At 37.2% G+C, this 12263-nt stretch overlaps 1 protein-coding gene across 13 annotated transcripts in view; it reads left to right on the top strand.

The window, feature by feature from the left end:
- The window catches only part of GULP1 (GULP PTB domain containing engulfment adaptor 1), a 161780-nt gene that overhangs the window by 84707 nt on the left and 64810 nt on the right, over positions 1-12263 (top strand). For all 13 annotated transcript variants that reach the window (XR_006939882.1, XR_005861577.2, XR_005861578.2 and 10 more), the window contains one exon: positions 6544-6615. Coding sequence is in view for 10 of the 13 variants with exons in the window: in XM_046943966.1 (XP_046799922.1) it covers positions 6544-6615 (72 nt within the window). In the remaining 3 variants the exon portion in view is untranslated. The remainder of the gene's footprint in view (positions 1-6543; positions 6616-12263) is intronic.

The raw sequence follows: 12263 nt of genomic DNA, 5'->3' as shown, positions 1-12263 counted from the left end.
TTATGCAGAGAATATCTCTGGTACTGTGTTACAATCTGATTTTGTTTCAAATCTGTCCTTATGGGTATCTTTACCAGCACGTTATCACTGATTCTCTGGAGATAGTCTAAGTTTTGATCTCTTAGAAAATGTTTCCTATATATTCTTCTGAAATTTTGCTTACGAGCAAGCTGGTTTATTCTCCTACTGCATTCCCTTGTGCTTGGTAGTTTTTCCCACTTGGCTATGGATTAAAATGCAGTGGCACTTGAGGACCGTGACCTTGTGTAATAATTCTCATTGTTTTGCCTTTAAAATTATACCAAGCTAGATTTACCTAGCTTGGACAAACCCTTTTTAGTGAATGGCTATGTAACTTCTCATCACGTGTGAAGTAGGTTATAGTTGGGTGAAGTCAAGGTTAGTACTGCCGTACGTCCTCAGTCCCTCTGCCACCTTTACCGGAGTATTTCCACGTATTTCTGTCTCCAGCCACTCGGGTTCCTGCTGAGAATCACATCTGTGCCTGCTGAGGCATTCTGTAGGATCATGCACAAGTGTCTGTGCTCTGTAGGTCCCTCAGCTGAGCTGTTCAAAGCCCTGGGAAGCTGTACTGATCAAATTCAGTTTTGTTTGTTAGTCAGTGCAACGGATTTGAAGACCACGATTATCAGTAACGTGTTATTTAGCTGAGAATTCTCAGTTACTGCACTTCCAGCTAACAGAAGAAAATTAAACCAGTGTAGCTTGTTGATTTAAGCAACCAGGAAGAGTTCTTTAAATGAAGCAGGCATGTCTTACATCACTGCATCTGGAAGATTCTTTAGTTCAGGGTTATCTAATCGTTTTATGTCCATTTCTCTAATGCTGTCTTTTTTGTTAATGTTCTAGTACCTTATCAAATATTTTTAGATTTCTTCATATTTTAATTACTGTAAATATTTTTACTTGTTTTTGGCTTAACTCTTGTGATCAATGAAATATCTGGTAATGTCTGATTTCCACAAAGAAGCACTTATTTATCATGCACTCATTTCTTTTTTGCAAATAGTACTGCAGCACTCCGTCAGAAAAATGACAAAATTCTTTTCTTCTGTTGGAATCACCATTTGTGCCTCACGTTATGAGTCAAGCTGGGGCGATTCAGTGAACATACTGAGGTCTAGGGCACACTTCTCCATGCTCTCATGCAGTCAGTTTGATTTCTGCTCTCATCTGAGCAGTAGTCATGCCTGAGACAGACGCTTGTTTTCAAGGTGCTCAGCAGAGATGGTATGTGGCTGCTTAACAGCGCACTTTCTAAATAGCAAACATCAATGAGAGAAGAACAAGCCTCAATATATTTTATAGAAGCGCAGCTCCCCTGAAGGCTGAAATCCAAACATTTCTGTACTCTAGCAAAAACTCTGTACTTTGTAGAGAACCAAAAAAGCTGTTGCAAGTTGTGAGTTTGACTGTAGGGAATGGGAAGAGAAGGAACTCAAAATAGAGTTGTGCATTCTGTAGTCTATGCTGTGCGCTTTTGTTTGACAGTAAAGACATGCGTATTCAAGGCTGAATAAACACTCTTCATATCTTCAGATATGATTAACAGCTCAGACATATGACTGTACATTTTTTGGGCAGATTCAGAACTGGCCCCCCTGTTCCTTCATCCAGTTCTTTTATTGTATACTGTCATTGTTGCTATCAGAATGTGTTTGCATTTGCCTTCGTTTGGTCAGTAAATCAACATCCCTACAACTTGTGCTGTAAGGAAGGTAATTTGTCAAACCTTGGCAGCAGGTATCCGGTACTTTTGCATTGCTTTTTTCATTATCTGTGGCAAGTACTTTTTTTATACGTATATAACTGCATCTAAATCTATATAAAATACAGTTTTTCATCTTCAAGGTTTTTTATGGTCATAAAGAAATGCGTCACTCTGAAAGACTGATTGTTTTGTTTTAAAGGTTGAAAAAGGATAACAAAAGAAAACAGTTGTGTTGTTTTATTACTAAAATATCCTACACTGCTCCCTGCTGGAAGAGTGGAATTGTATGTTCAGTATTCCAAACTGCACCAAAAAACGTAGTCAGTTTTTTTTTCTTGAATGATATTTTTGTCTTGGAAAAACTGACTTTTCCTGAGGGTGAATTTTTTCCCCTTTAAGCTCTGAAGAAAAGCACTAGGATAGAATTTGTATGGAGTAACTTTAAAATGAGTTGCCAAAACCTAATCTGATGGTGAATTACTGGAGTGTATCTTATGAATGGCAAAAAAAAAATAAAAAATAAAAATAAAAAATACCACCACCACCAAAACAAACAACAAAAAAACCAACCTGAGGTGGCCTTATTAATAGCTATTCTTTTTCATTGTATCTTCAACCAACATACAATTTCTAAAGCATATTTAATACTTTCACCATGGAATTGGACCAAAGCATTCTATGATTCTAAGTCTTGCTTGAGTTAAATGCATAATAGTGCTTTCTTTTGAGCTCTGCAGAAGGAGTTGTTACCCATAAGGGGTCTGTTTCCAAAATTTGCTGTGTAAGAAAGTCCATCTGGCCATTACAGGGCGGAATTATTCTCTCAGTTGCTGTCAATTATAAAAGTTCTGTTGATTCTAATGATGAAAGAGACCCTGGTAATTCTCTGCAGCTGCATTATCTAGCAAATCTTAGCATGTGGAACAAGCACATCTGGTCCTCTGCTAATATTAAATTAGAATTTAATCGGAGTTGTTTGTCTTGTATATCGCTGTTCAACAGCTCACTTTCTTAATAGCAAACATCAGTGAGGAAGGACAACCTTTAATATTCAAGTGAAAAAAATCTGTTAAACTGTTTGATAAGATCTGTTGGCATCATAGAAGTTATTTCTGACTATAGATTGCTGCAAGTGAGATGAGAATAAGCATCGCTTTAGAAACTTAGCCTTTCATCAGTTTTGTGGGGAATGTGTTTGGAAGAATGGCAGACTGCAATGAAAAAAGTAATTTAGGAATAAAATTGTACAAATTTGCTTTACGTTTATACAGAGCATTAGTTGTCATCAACATTAAACTTCTTAGAGTATCCAAGAGAAACTTAGAGTATGGTTCTGGTAGAACTTGTTAGCTCTGACCTCAATAATACAGAAATATTGACAAAGATGAGACTGGTGGCACACTCAACTTTAGCCTTTATCTTTGAATTAGCTTATTATGCATAGAGCACATGAAATTCAAGAAACAGCTGGCACTAATTGCAGGGAGTAGACATTTCTAACATAACCAAATGTAAATATTTTTAATCTGTTATGTATTTGATGTTAATGCTGAAGAAATTCATGCACTTACTAAAATACACATGGTGTTAATACTGAAAGAACTAAAGGAGAACTGCTACCTTACCTTCTCTTTAACCTCTCACTGTTTATGCTAAGTGTGACTTATAGAACAGGTATACCTTGCAGTGTTAGTTCCTTGTCAGCTGGCTCTGCAGTGGGAGGGAACATGAAGTGATCAAAGCAATCACTGACTTCACAAGTTTCCCCTCTTTCCATTGTTCTGCCCCAGGATTGCTTTCTACAGGACCCTGATCTTGAAAATGGAAGTCTTGAATTTATCAAATTTCCTTTCAAGCTGCTGCTGCTGCAGTATTTCTTTCAGAGTGAATGCTTGTATTCCTAATGCCACGCTGTGCTGGATTCCTGCTATAACGTATTAATAGTTCTTTCTGCGTGTTTGTGTGAAATGTGGGTAGAAAAGTCTGCTGAAAACATGATTAAGAAACGGCTGTCTCCCACTTTTATGAGGATGATGAATTATTCTTCATTATTTACTTTAGAAGTCCTAGAGGAGACAGAGCATCTGGTATGTTAGGGATTGCACAAACACATAGGCCTTCGTCCCACTGAGCTCTTCTTTTAAAGTCTGTTTTGCAAACATAGATGCATTTGCTGAACTTTATTAATTACACGCAATATCATAAGAACATAAGAATTGGGAATTAATATTAAATAAAATGCAGTGATGTGCCCCATGTAGAAAATGTGCAGAGCAGATAAAGTTGTAAAATTATGTTAATATTTTGCCCTAAAATACACAAGTCTAATTAATATAAATATTCAGAGTTTTTGCTCTAAATTTGTTTTTCTCTTGATTAGTATATCTTAATAAAAAGAAAGCAAGAGAAAGCTTATAGAGACTGAATATGATATATAAACAGTTGTCTAAAATTTGAACTTAATATAAGATGGAGCTGTAGTTAACAGACATGCAAACATATATATATATATGTATCAGATACAGTGTGACCCATAGTGTGTATGGTCGCAGCATCTGAGTGATATTTATACCTATGCTACAAATATCCTATTCATTTATAGATAAAACGCATCTTGCTACTTATTCCTAAGCTGAGTAGTCTGTTCTGTGTAAGCTCTAATTCCACTCCATCCAGTTCAAATTGCTGAGAGCAATAAAAATTTCAGTAGTGATGCTTAAACATTAAAATGGATGCTCATCTGAAGATGGTCCGTGTTCCGTAAATATTGATAAAAATGCTTCTATGTTTACATATACTTCAAGTCTTGGGTTATTTCTTTTGTAATATTTTCAAGTTTAATTCATATGTATGTTGGAGGCGTTGTCAATCATAAATGTATGCTTTCAGCAATTTCTCTCCATACTTGGCTCTGAACATCCTCCCTCCCCACCCCCCCTTAATCAGAAAAAAGAGGTAGGGTAGGAGAGGCAGCTACCTGGCTTCTGGAATCATGCTCAGCACAATCCCAGCCAAGGCCTGTCCTAAACGTGTGCTGGAGGGAGCACCAGTCTGCTTATGTTGGTGGCTCCCCTGGAACTCCAAGTTTCCAAACCCTCCAAAGAGGAGCAAGTTGAAGCATGCCCAGCCACTGCCAACTCAGGGCAGCTAGCAGGGACTTTTGCTTGTTCAGCTGAGCCTTTTACATATCTGCAGCTGTTATCTCCTATGTTTATGCAGGGGTTCTGCAATGTATATAGCATACTAATTCCTCACCCTTGACTTGTCACAAATCCTACTGCAATTATTCTGTAATTATATTGATGTCTAAGATATATTAATGTTGCGCCAAGCATGTGTACAGGTATCTGGTATTGCCAGAATTGCTCTTGGACTCTCATGTGTCCTTATCTACTTGCTTTCTTGTCCTTTTTTTTTTTTTTTTGCTTTAGATTAGTGCTGTTATTATTAAAACACACAGACATTCACTCATCTTTCCCTTTCTGTCTGTTACATGTAGTATCTATATTGTCCAGGAATCATTCTTTCTCAACATGCATTTTCTGCAGCTGTCACCAGGGAAGAACGCATCCTTTATTAAAGTGTTGGGAGTTGCTGTACAAAAGACATCAAATCAATAACAAAGGTTTCTGCTTTGTTATCAGAAAGCCATTGACTCCTAGGTAGAGAATTGCAATAGCAGAGATCGTTGAAAGCGGTTGTGCCTGGATTACAGTGTTTTGATTTGTGTTCAAGGTGACACAACACATTTCAGAATCAGTAGCAGATTTGTAATGAGGCTTGATCATTGGTAGAGCTGCAAAGTTTCTTTGCTGGCATACAGCTTAAAAACTGTTAAAAACTTTCAAGGCGGTATTGAAAGCATCTGTAGTTTCAGAAACTTAAGTTGCTCTCTAAGCTATAAGGACTTGATAATTTTAGATACCTTCATGCATCGTGTTACACATAGAGATTTGTGTACTTCAGAGTTAAGTGAGAATTCATGTTTTTTTGCTAGTATTACATTAGCATGCTACAGGTATATAGTTGACTAAACCAACTGGACCTCAGTAAGGCAATCAACCTGGCGATTCATAATTAACTTATCACATGAACAAATGCGGTTTAGGCAGGATTTTCACACCTTCATAAAGTTTAGTAGAAGCGAGCAAAACTGTACTGAAGTATTTAAAGGAATTTCAGTATAGAAATGAAATAGTGGTAATGTTCTTTAGAAATATCATGATTTGTGTGTCAACAGGTATACGCTTGGTTTTTGATAAAGAAAGTCTACTAATTTTACTTGGAAAAAAAATATAATCTCTAGTCAAAATTCTTTGAATCTGAGCGTTGCTTTTCATAAGTTAACTTCTGCTTCCTTTAAATCTAAGAAGTTCCTGTACCAAGAAGCTGTAAGAGCAGACTCAGGCCTTTTTACTTTCTTGTACCGCAGTATATCAGTTTTAATAACCTAGTCCATACCACTGGCCTATTTTGATCCATGAGAACTATCTTGCATCCTTGTTTTTTGTAGGATTACATTATTTTCCAAAACAACAGTTTCATAGTTAAAGCTGCTTAAACTGTAGTTCAGGACTTCTATAGGGTCAAGTTAAAATGGTTTTAAAAGCTTTTTGAGAACTCTTGTGCTTGTCTAATCAGAATTTGATTTCTGTTATTCTCTTGATTATAAATAGCTACATATAAATGTGTTATGAACTACTGAAATGGTTGTCCTTCCAAAATATAACTTGGAAATCATTGGAAAATATGATTACTTGAGTTAGGTCTTTAAACGCATAAGTTATTTCTCACAACTATACTCTCTTCAGTTTCTTGGCAGTACAGAAGTGGAGCAGCCCAAAGGCACAGAAGTTGTAAGAGATGCTGTAAGAAAGTTAAAGGTAAGGAACCATGAAATACGAACAGAATATATTCTGAACTTATTTGAATAGACAAGACACTTTTTTGGCACTGCTCAATAAATGATTATGTTCTAAGTTGTAATCTAGGCAGCAATAGTTTGTTCTAGCGGCCATTCTTCCACAATGGCTATTGAACACCTCTAATTACAGCTCATCAGACATGTTGCCAGAGAAGTTCCTTGACCAAATAATCATTGGCTTCATTAATTTGTCCTGCGTTTCCCTGAGCCAAACAATGCTTCCTATGAGCTGCAGTGAGGTGACACTTGTGTTACAACACATGGGGTACACATGTAAGTTAACCCTTTGGTGCCAGAAACCAGCAGTGCAAATGTCCTACCAAGACATAAGAGTCCAGTGGTGAGTCTATGGGCACTGGCTGTTCCTGACTGCTCTTCATCTGAAACTCATTTGTTTGTTTCTGCATAGAGTGACTGTTAGGTGGTGAAGGTTTGGGTCACCTGTGTGACTGCTGGTCACCCTCCAGCTGTGCTACCTGATGATATGTTTGGAAATAGACCTGTTGTGAGAAGAAAAGTGATTACTAACTAATCTACATGTGTTCATGACAAGGAACATTACTGCCTTGTTCTCCAGGTCTTTGTTTTGTCGGAAAGGTTTGTGCCCCCCAACTCCACCCATGTGCTGATATATACTGTTAAGAGGCTGAGAAAATCAGATATTTACAATTTCATTTTGGTAACATATTCTTGGGCATTGAGGGACTTGACAGACAATGAGAATGTTTCATAAAGAAATGACCAAAGAGAAAAACAGGAAAATTGGGTTCACAGTGTGCTAATATTCTTTGATTTTAGCCATAATATATTAGTGCTTGCTAGTTACAGACCTGTTGAGGGTTAATAACTGATAACACATCCTTTGTTTCACTGGTAGTGACAGCTAATGTGCTTAAATGCACTTAAAATACTATGAATTGTGATGGGAAATGCTGATGTGATTTATTTGTCAGTTGACCTCACAGCAGAATTGAGCTGTTTTGTGCTTACATTCTTAATGCTACTGGAACATTGTTTTTCTTAGCTGTAGAATGTGTTCTGTCTGTTATTTCCATAACTTCTTGGAGGATTTTTAGCGTTCCTTTAAACAGAAGTCCTCTGAAATGGAAGGAAAGTTTTGAGAATCAGTATTGAAAAACTTGATTTTGTGCGTAATTAATAATAAAAATAATAGAGGAAAGAGAGCATGAGACAAACTTCACGTAGTTGAACTTGTAAGAATAAGGGTTCCTTTCAACAAGCCTTTTTTTCTTTTTTTTACAGGACTGATTAGTAATTGTTTTGCTCTGCCCAAATAGTACAGCTGCCATTAAATACTAGGTTAGTCAATGCCTGGTGTTTTATGTCAAAAAAAACTTTACTGGAGTTTGTCAGAGGTTATAATCTAGTTGTTTTCCTGCACAAGTGTATGCAGGTATGATCCTTTTTTAACAGCTGCAGCAAGATTATATGGATTGTTTCTAATCACAAGGTTGTTAATTGTTAATCAGCTTGTATTTAATGCAAAATATTAGTTATTAGAATGATTCTTCTTTAACACATGGGGCTATTTTTACAACTGGAATGCAGTGGACTACCAGTATTTTAAGTACCACTAATGCAAGCTATTTTATCATCACATCATCAAACTATGGGAGAGTATACGTTTGATATGCAGCTTTATTTCAAATCAGAAAGCCTCAACTCATACAGAACAAAGAATTTTTCACTTCCTAAAAGAGTTTTGTTTTAGAATGCAACGCTGCAAACTTGCTTTGACCAGCAGGTGGCGCTAACGTCCTACAGTAAAATATAAAACAACTTCGAGGAAATTGATGCTTTATTCTACTTGTTTTATCCTGAGTACTACCGCTCATACTTTCTAAGTGCTTTCTGATTTTGGTTGGTTAGTTGCAATTTTGAATACACAGTTGTTTCAAACATCTATATTTCATTTTCCTAGGTTATCCGATGATTGTTGTTTTTTTTTAGTCAGGATTTTCCCTCGTTTTCAAATTCCTTGTGGCTGTAATGCAGGATAAAGAAGAAACTTGGACACTAATGCTTCCATTCCTAAGATAAAGGGAATTGTTCTCATCATTTATTACAAACTTTTTTCCCTTTCAGTTTTCTAACTACAATAATTACTACAATGAATTAAACTTAGAGAAATGTTAACAGGTTGTTGGGTCAACATGCTTGTATTCAAATGTGTGAATGCTGTCAGGTCTCACTCCATAAAATAAAGGGTTGCTTCTTTAAATTAATGAAGGATATTATGTTTAATTGAGACTGTAGAAATGAAGTACAACCTTCTCAAAATGTTGAAGTGTTTCCAGAGATGAGAAGAGATGGCAAGATCGGCATAACAAATAGAAAGGGGTTGCATATCCACACCCTGAGTAAGGAAAGTATTTTGGAATAGGCTTTAGGAGAAGCAAGGAGTAAATGCTTCGTTACACTGTTTCTCCATCACTTCCCTTACAAGCTCCAATCTTGAGGCTGTTCTCTTTTACTCACCTTCCAACTCGGTTTTCCCTTTCTCCTCCTCTTTTTTTTTTCCTCTCCCGTAGATGAAGATGAGAGATAATGTCAGTGGCACTGATCACTTCTAAGTCACTTGAAATGTTCTTCATTGCTCCCTGACCATTAAGATTAGCAGAACGAAGGATACTCTGACAAACATTGTATGACCTATCAGGCTGCAGTCATTAGCGTGCCATCAGTGCTAATGTTCTGAGCTTCCTTTCATGGTTAAACTGGGTTACACCGCTTCTTGAAGGAGCAGAGAGGAGTAGAGAACAAAAAACCTTTCAGTGCTGGGAGGAACAGATTTCCAGACCAGCCTTACAGCCATGGCAGTTTGCTTTGAAGTACTTGAGAAAGCAGAATGTGTGGCTGGGGAACAAAGCAGGTCAGATGAGCAGTGTTGAAGAAGAGAATACCCAATTTCCTTCAACAAACAAACAAAAATGTTCAAGGATGGAGAAAGGATTTTATTGCGTTGTCTTCTACAATTACGTCTATGTAGTTATTAATTGGTCAGAGCCTTCTCAGCCCAGTGTGTTTTTGGCAAATAAAATGATTGAATCATGCAGAGAGGTGTAAATGCAAAGTAAAATCTCATCGATTTTATTTGCACAGTGTAATTTGGCAGAAAATTTTTAACCATTTTTATTAGTCTATGCTTGTGACAGATTTTGATGTTTATCTTTTTCCTTGTGTTGTTTCTGCTGATTAACCTTCTGATTGCAGTTTGCTGATGTTGTGCTGGGGCATAAGGGTTTCAAATATAACTATTATTAATATGAGGGCATGCTATTTAACCTGCCACTGTAACAAAAGACAAGATATACGGAAGTGTTTTTCTCGTTTAAAAAAATAACAACAAAAATAATTAAGTAAAACCATTGAAAATAGATTGTTTTGTATGTGTTATTCCCCTTAAAAAAAAAAAAAAAAGGAAATGTGAGGTTAATTCCAGAACAGTTAAATAAAAGCTAGCTTATCCCCCTGAGCTGCTCAAACTGCTATTGGACCAAATTTGAGTGCCTTGCCTGAGAACAATAAATGTATAAAGTAACGGCTTAAGAATTTGGCCCATCCTATCTCTTCCCAGGCCATTTTCTGATTAAGTATAGTTTTGTATCATTGTCCATTTTGATGCCAATGGGAGGCTACAGATTTTTACCCTCTTATATAATGTTGTTACTGTGTGATATAAATATTTGTTTCAAATATGTGCTGAAAGGACAAAATTACATTTGTAAGTCTCCTGTGCACAGAGGCACCTGAATGTCTGTTTTACAAAAAAGGAACAAGATGATGTAAGGGGGGAGGGGGGGAAGCCAAATGGCAGATACCTGGGCAAGAGTCAGGGCTTTAGGGTTGAGTTTGTGGAGTGGCTGAACCAGGCTTTCTGAGGAGGTCAGCTATGGCATTACCCTGTGTCTGTATGGTATCTGTTCTTACAACACAGGACAGGGAGCAGGAAGGAAAAGCATCAAGAAAGAAAACAGCTATATATGCAGATGTTCTGGATTTACCAACATGCACATTACAGTCATTGGACATCAGCAGACATTTGGTTAAAAGTCTTGTTCATCTCTCCAGATGTCTCTGAAGAGTCCTTATATCTTTCATCATTAACTCGCTTTGGATTTGCCCCCTCTATATCTGACAGAGCTTATCAAGTGGTTTTGCTATCTCTTGCAAGCTGTCTCAGTTTTATGAACATCCTTCTGGATTTGGAGACCTCAGAACACAGAATTCGAGTTGTCGTTTCACAGGCAGCTGACCGTGTGCTCTCTCTTAAGGATATGTTTAAAATATCCAAGGTTTGGAATTTTTGCTTCATGAGGAGACTCTCTAGTTTGCAGAAAGCCAACCATGACATCAAGCTATGCTTAATTCTGTAGTGTTCTGCTTGTTTGTGTTGCTTTATTTGCAACTCCATCAGCACTGGTATTCTGCAGGCTTTCTCCGCAATGATTTTAAGTTTCACTACAGATCATGTATAACTTTTCTCCCCATTTTTTTTAATCTTTCTTCAGTCTGCAGATTTTATCAGTTTTCTTCCTAGTCATTTTTCAATACTGTCTTGCTTAAGAAATAAACACTGCTGGAATACATTAGAAACATACCTTCCCAATGACAATTTCCTGTTTATAACTGCATCTGGAGACTAATGTAACTAACTTCACTAATACTTTCTTAGGATTGCTTCATTTCCTAAATATAATGGCGTGCAAAGCGCAGTGAAATGCCTTGTCTATTTTGACAAGCTGCATTTTAATTGTTGGTGTAAAATCCATGTTGATCAGCTTTAATTTCATCTTCGTAGAGTTCTTCAGCTCTTGTGCCTGATTTATACTTTTTGGGAGCAGAGATATGGTAGTGTCGTTCTATTTATCCTTACTGAGTATTGGCACCAAATTACCTTCAGGAACTTCCTTGGTGTTATAAGACTTCTGGACTACTTGGAGCAAGCTTTGGCCAGCTGCTCTAAAACTTGTGCAAGTTATTAAGATCGTTGTTTTCAATGTACACTATGGCTTTAACTCAGTAAAACTAAATTCTTTATGCCTGTTGTTCTTACTGCATGGAAATACGTGTGTGCATCTGGATTGTAAAGGGGCATTTCCGAAAAGCCAGAGTTCATTCAGGTTTGAGGCTGTTCCGAATCAGTGTGTGCTCTGGGATTATCTGCTGTGAATGAATGTAAACTTCATTTGAGAAATGAAAGCTCAAGATCAAAGGAAAATATGCCAGCATGTCACAGCATGCAGGAATGACATCAGGCTGGCAATCACACTGTGAACAGGAACAAATCCTCCCCTAGACCCAGTCTTGTGCTGACTGCATTCAATTATCCAAGAGCACAGGTTTTGGGACAGCATGCGCGTATGGGTGACAAGCAGACACACCAGCCCCTGGGCCTCAGTGAGTCATCTTCTTTATCTGACATTTGTAAATATAATGCCTGATTGTCAGAGATGAGAGAGTACAGGTGCAGGTAATGGAGCAAAAAAGTCATCCTGAACCTTTGCTAATAACGTTACCTAAATTCACGACACTTCTTTTGATGTACAGTAGCAAATGTGGGGCACTGCTTATTTTATCATCAGC

This window comes from Gallus gallus, chromosome 7 (assembly GCF_016699485.2).
Source record: "Gallus gallus isolate bGalGal1 chromosome 7, bGalGal1.mat.broiler.GRCg7b, whole genome shotgun sequence".
Taxonomy (NCBI): domain Eukaryota; kingdom Metazoa; phylum Chordata; class Aves; order Galliformes; family Phasianidae; genus Gallus; species Gallus gallus.
This window is presented reverse-complemented; position numbering and strand designations above follow the sequence as displayed.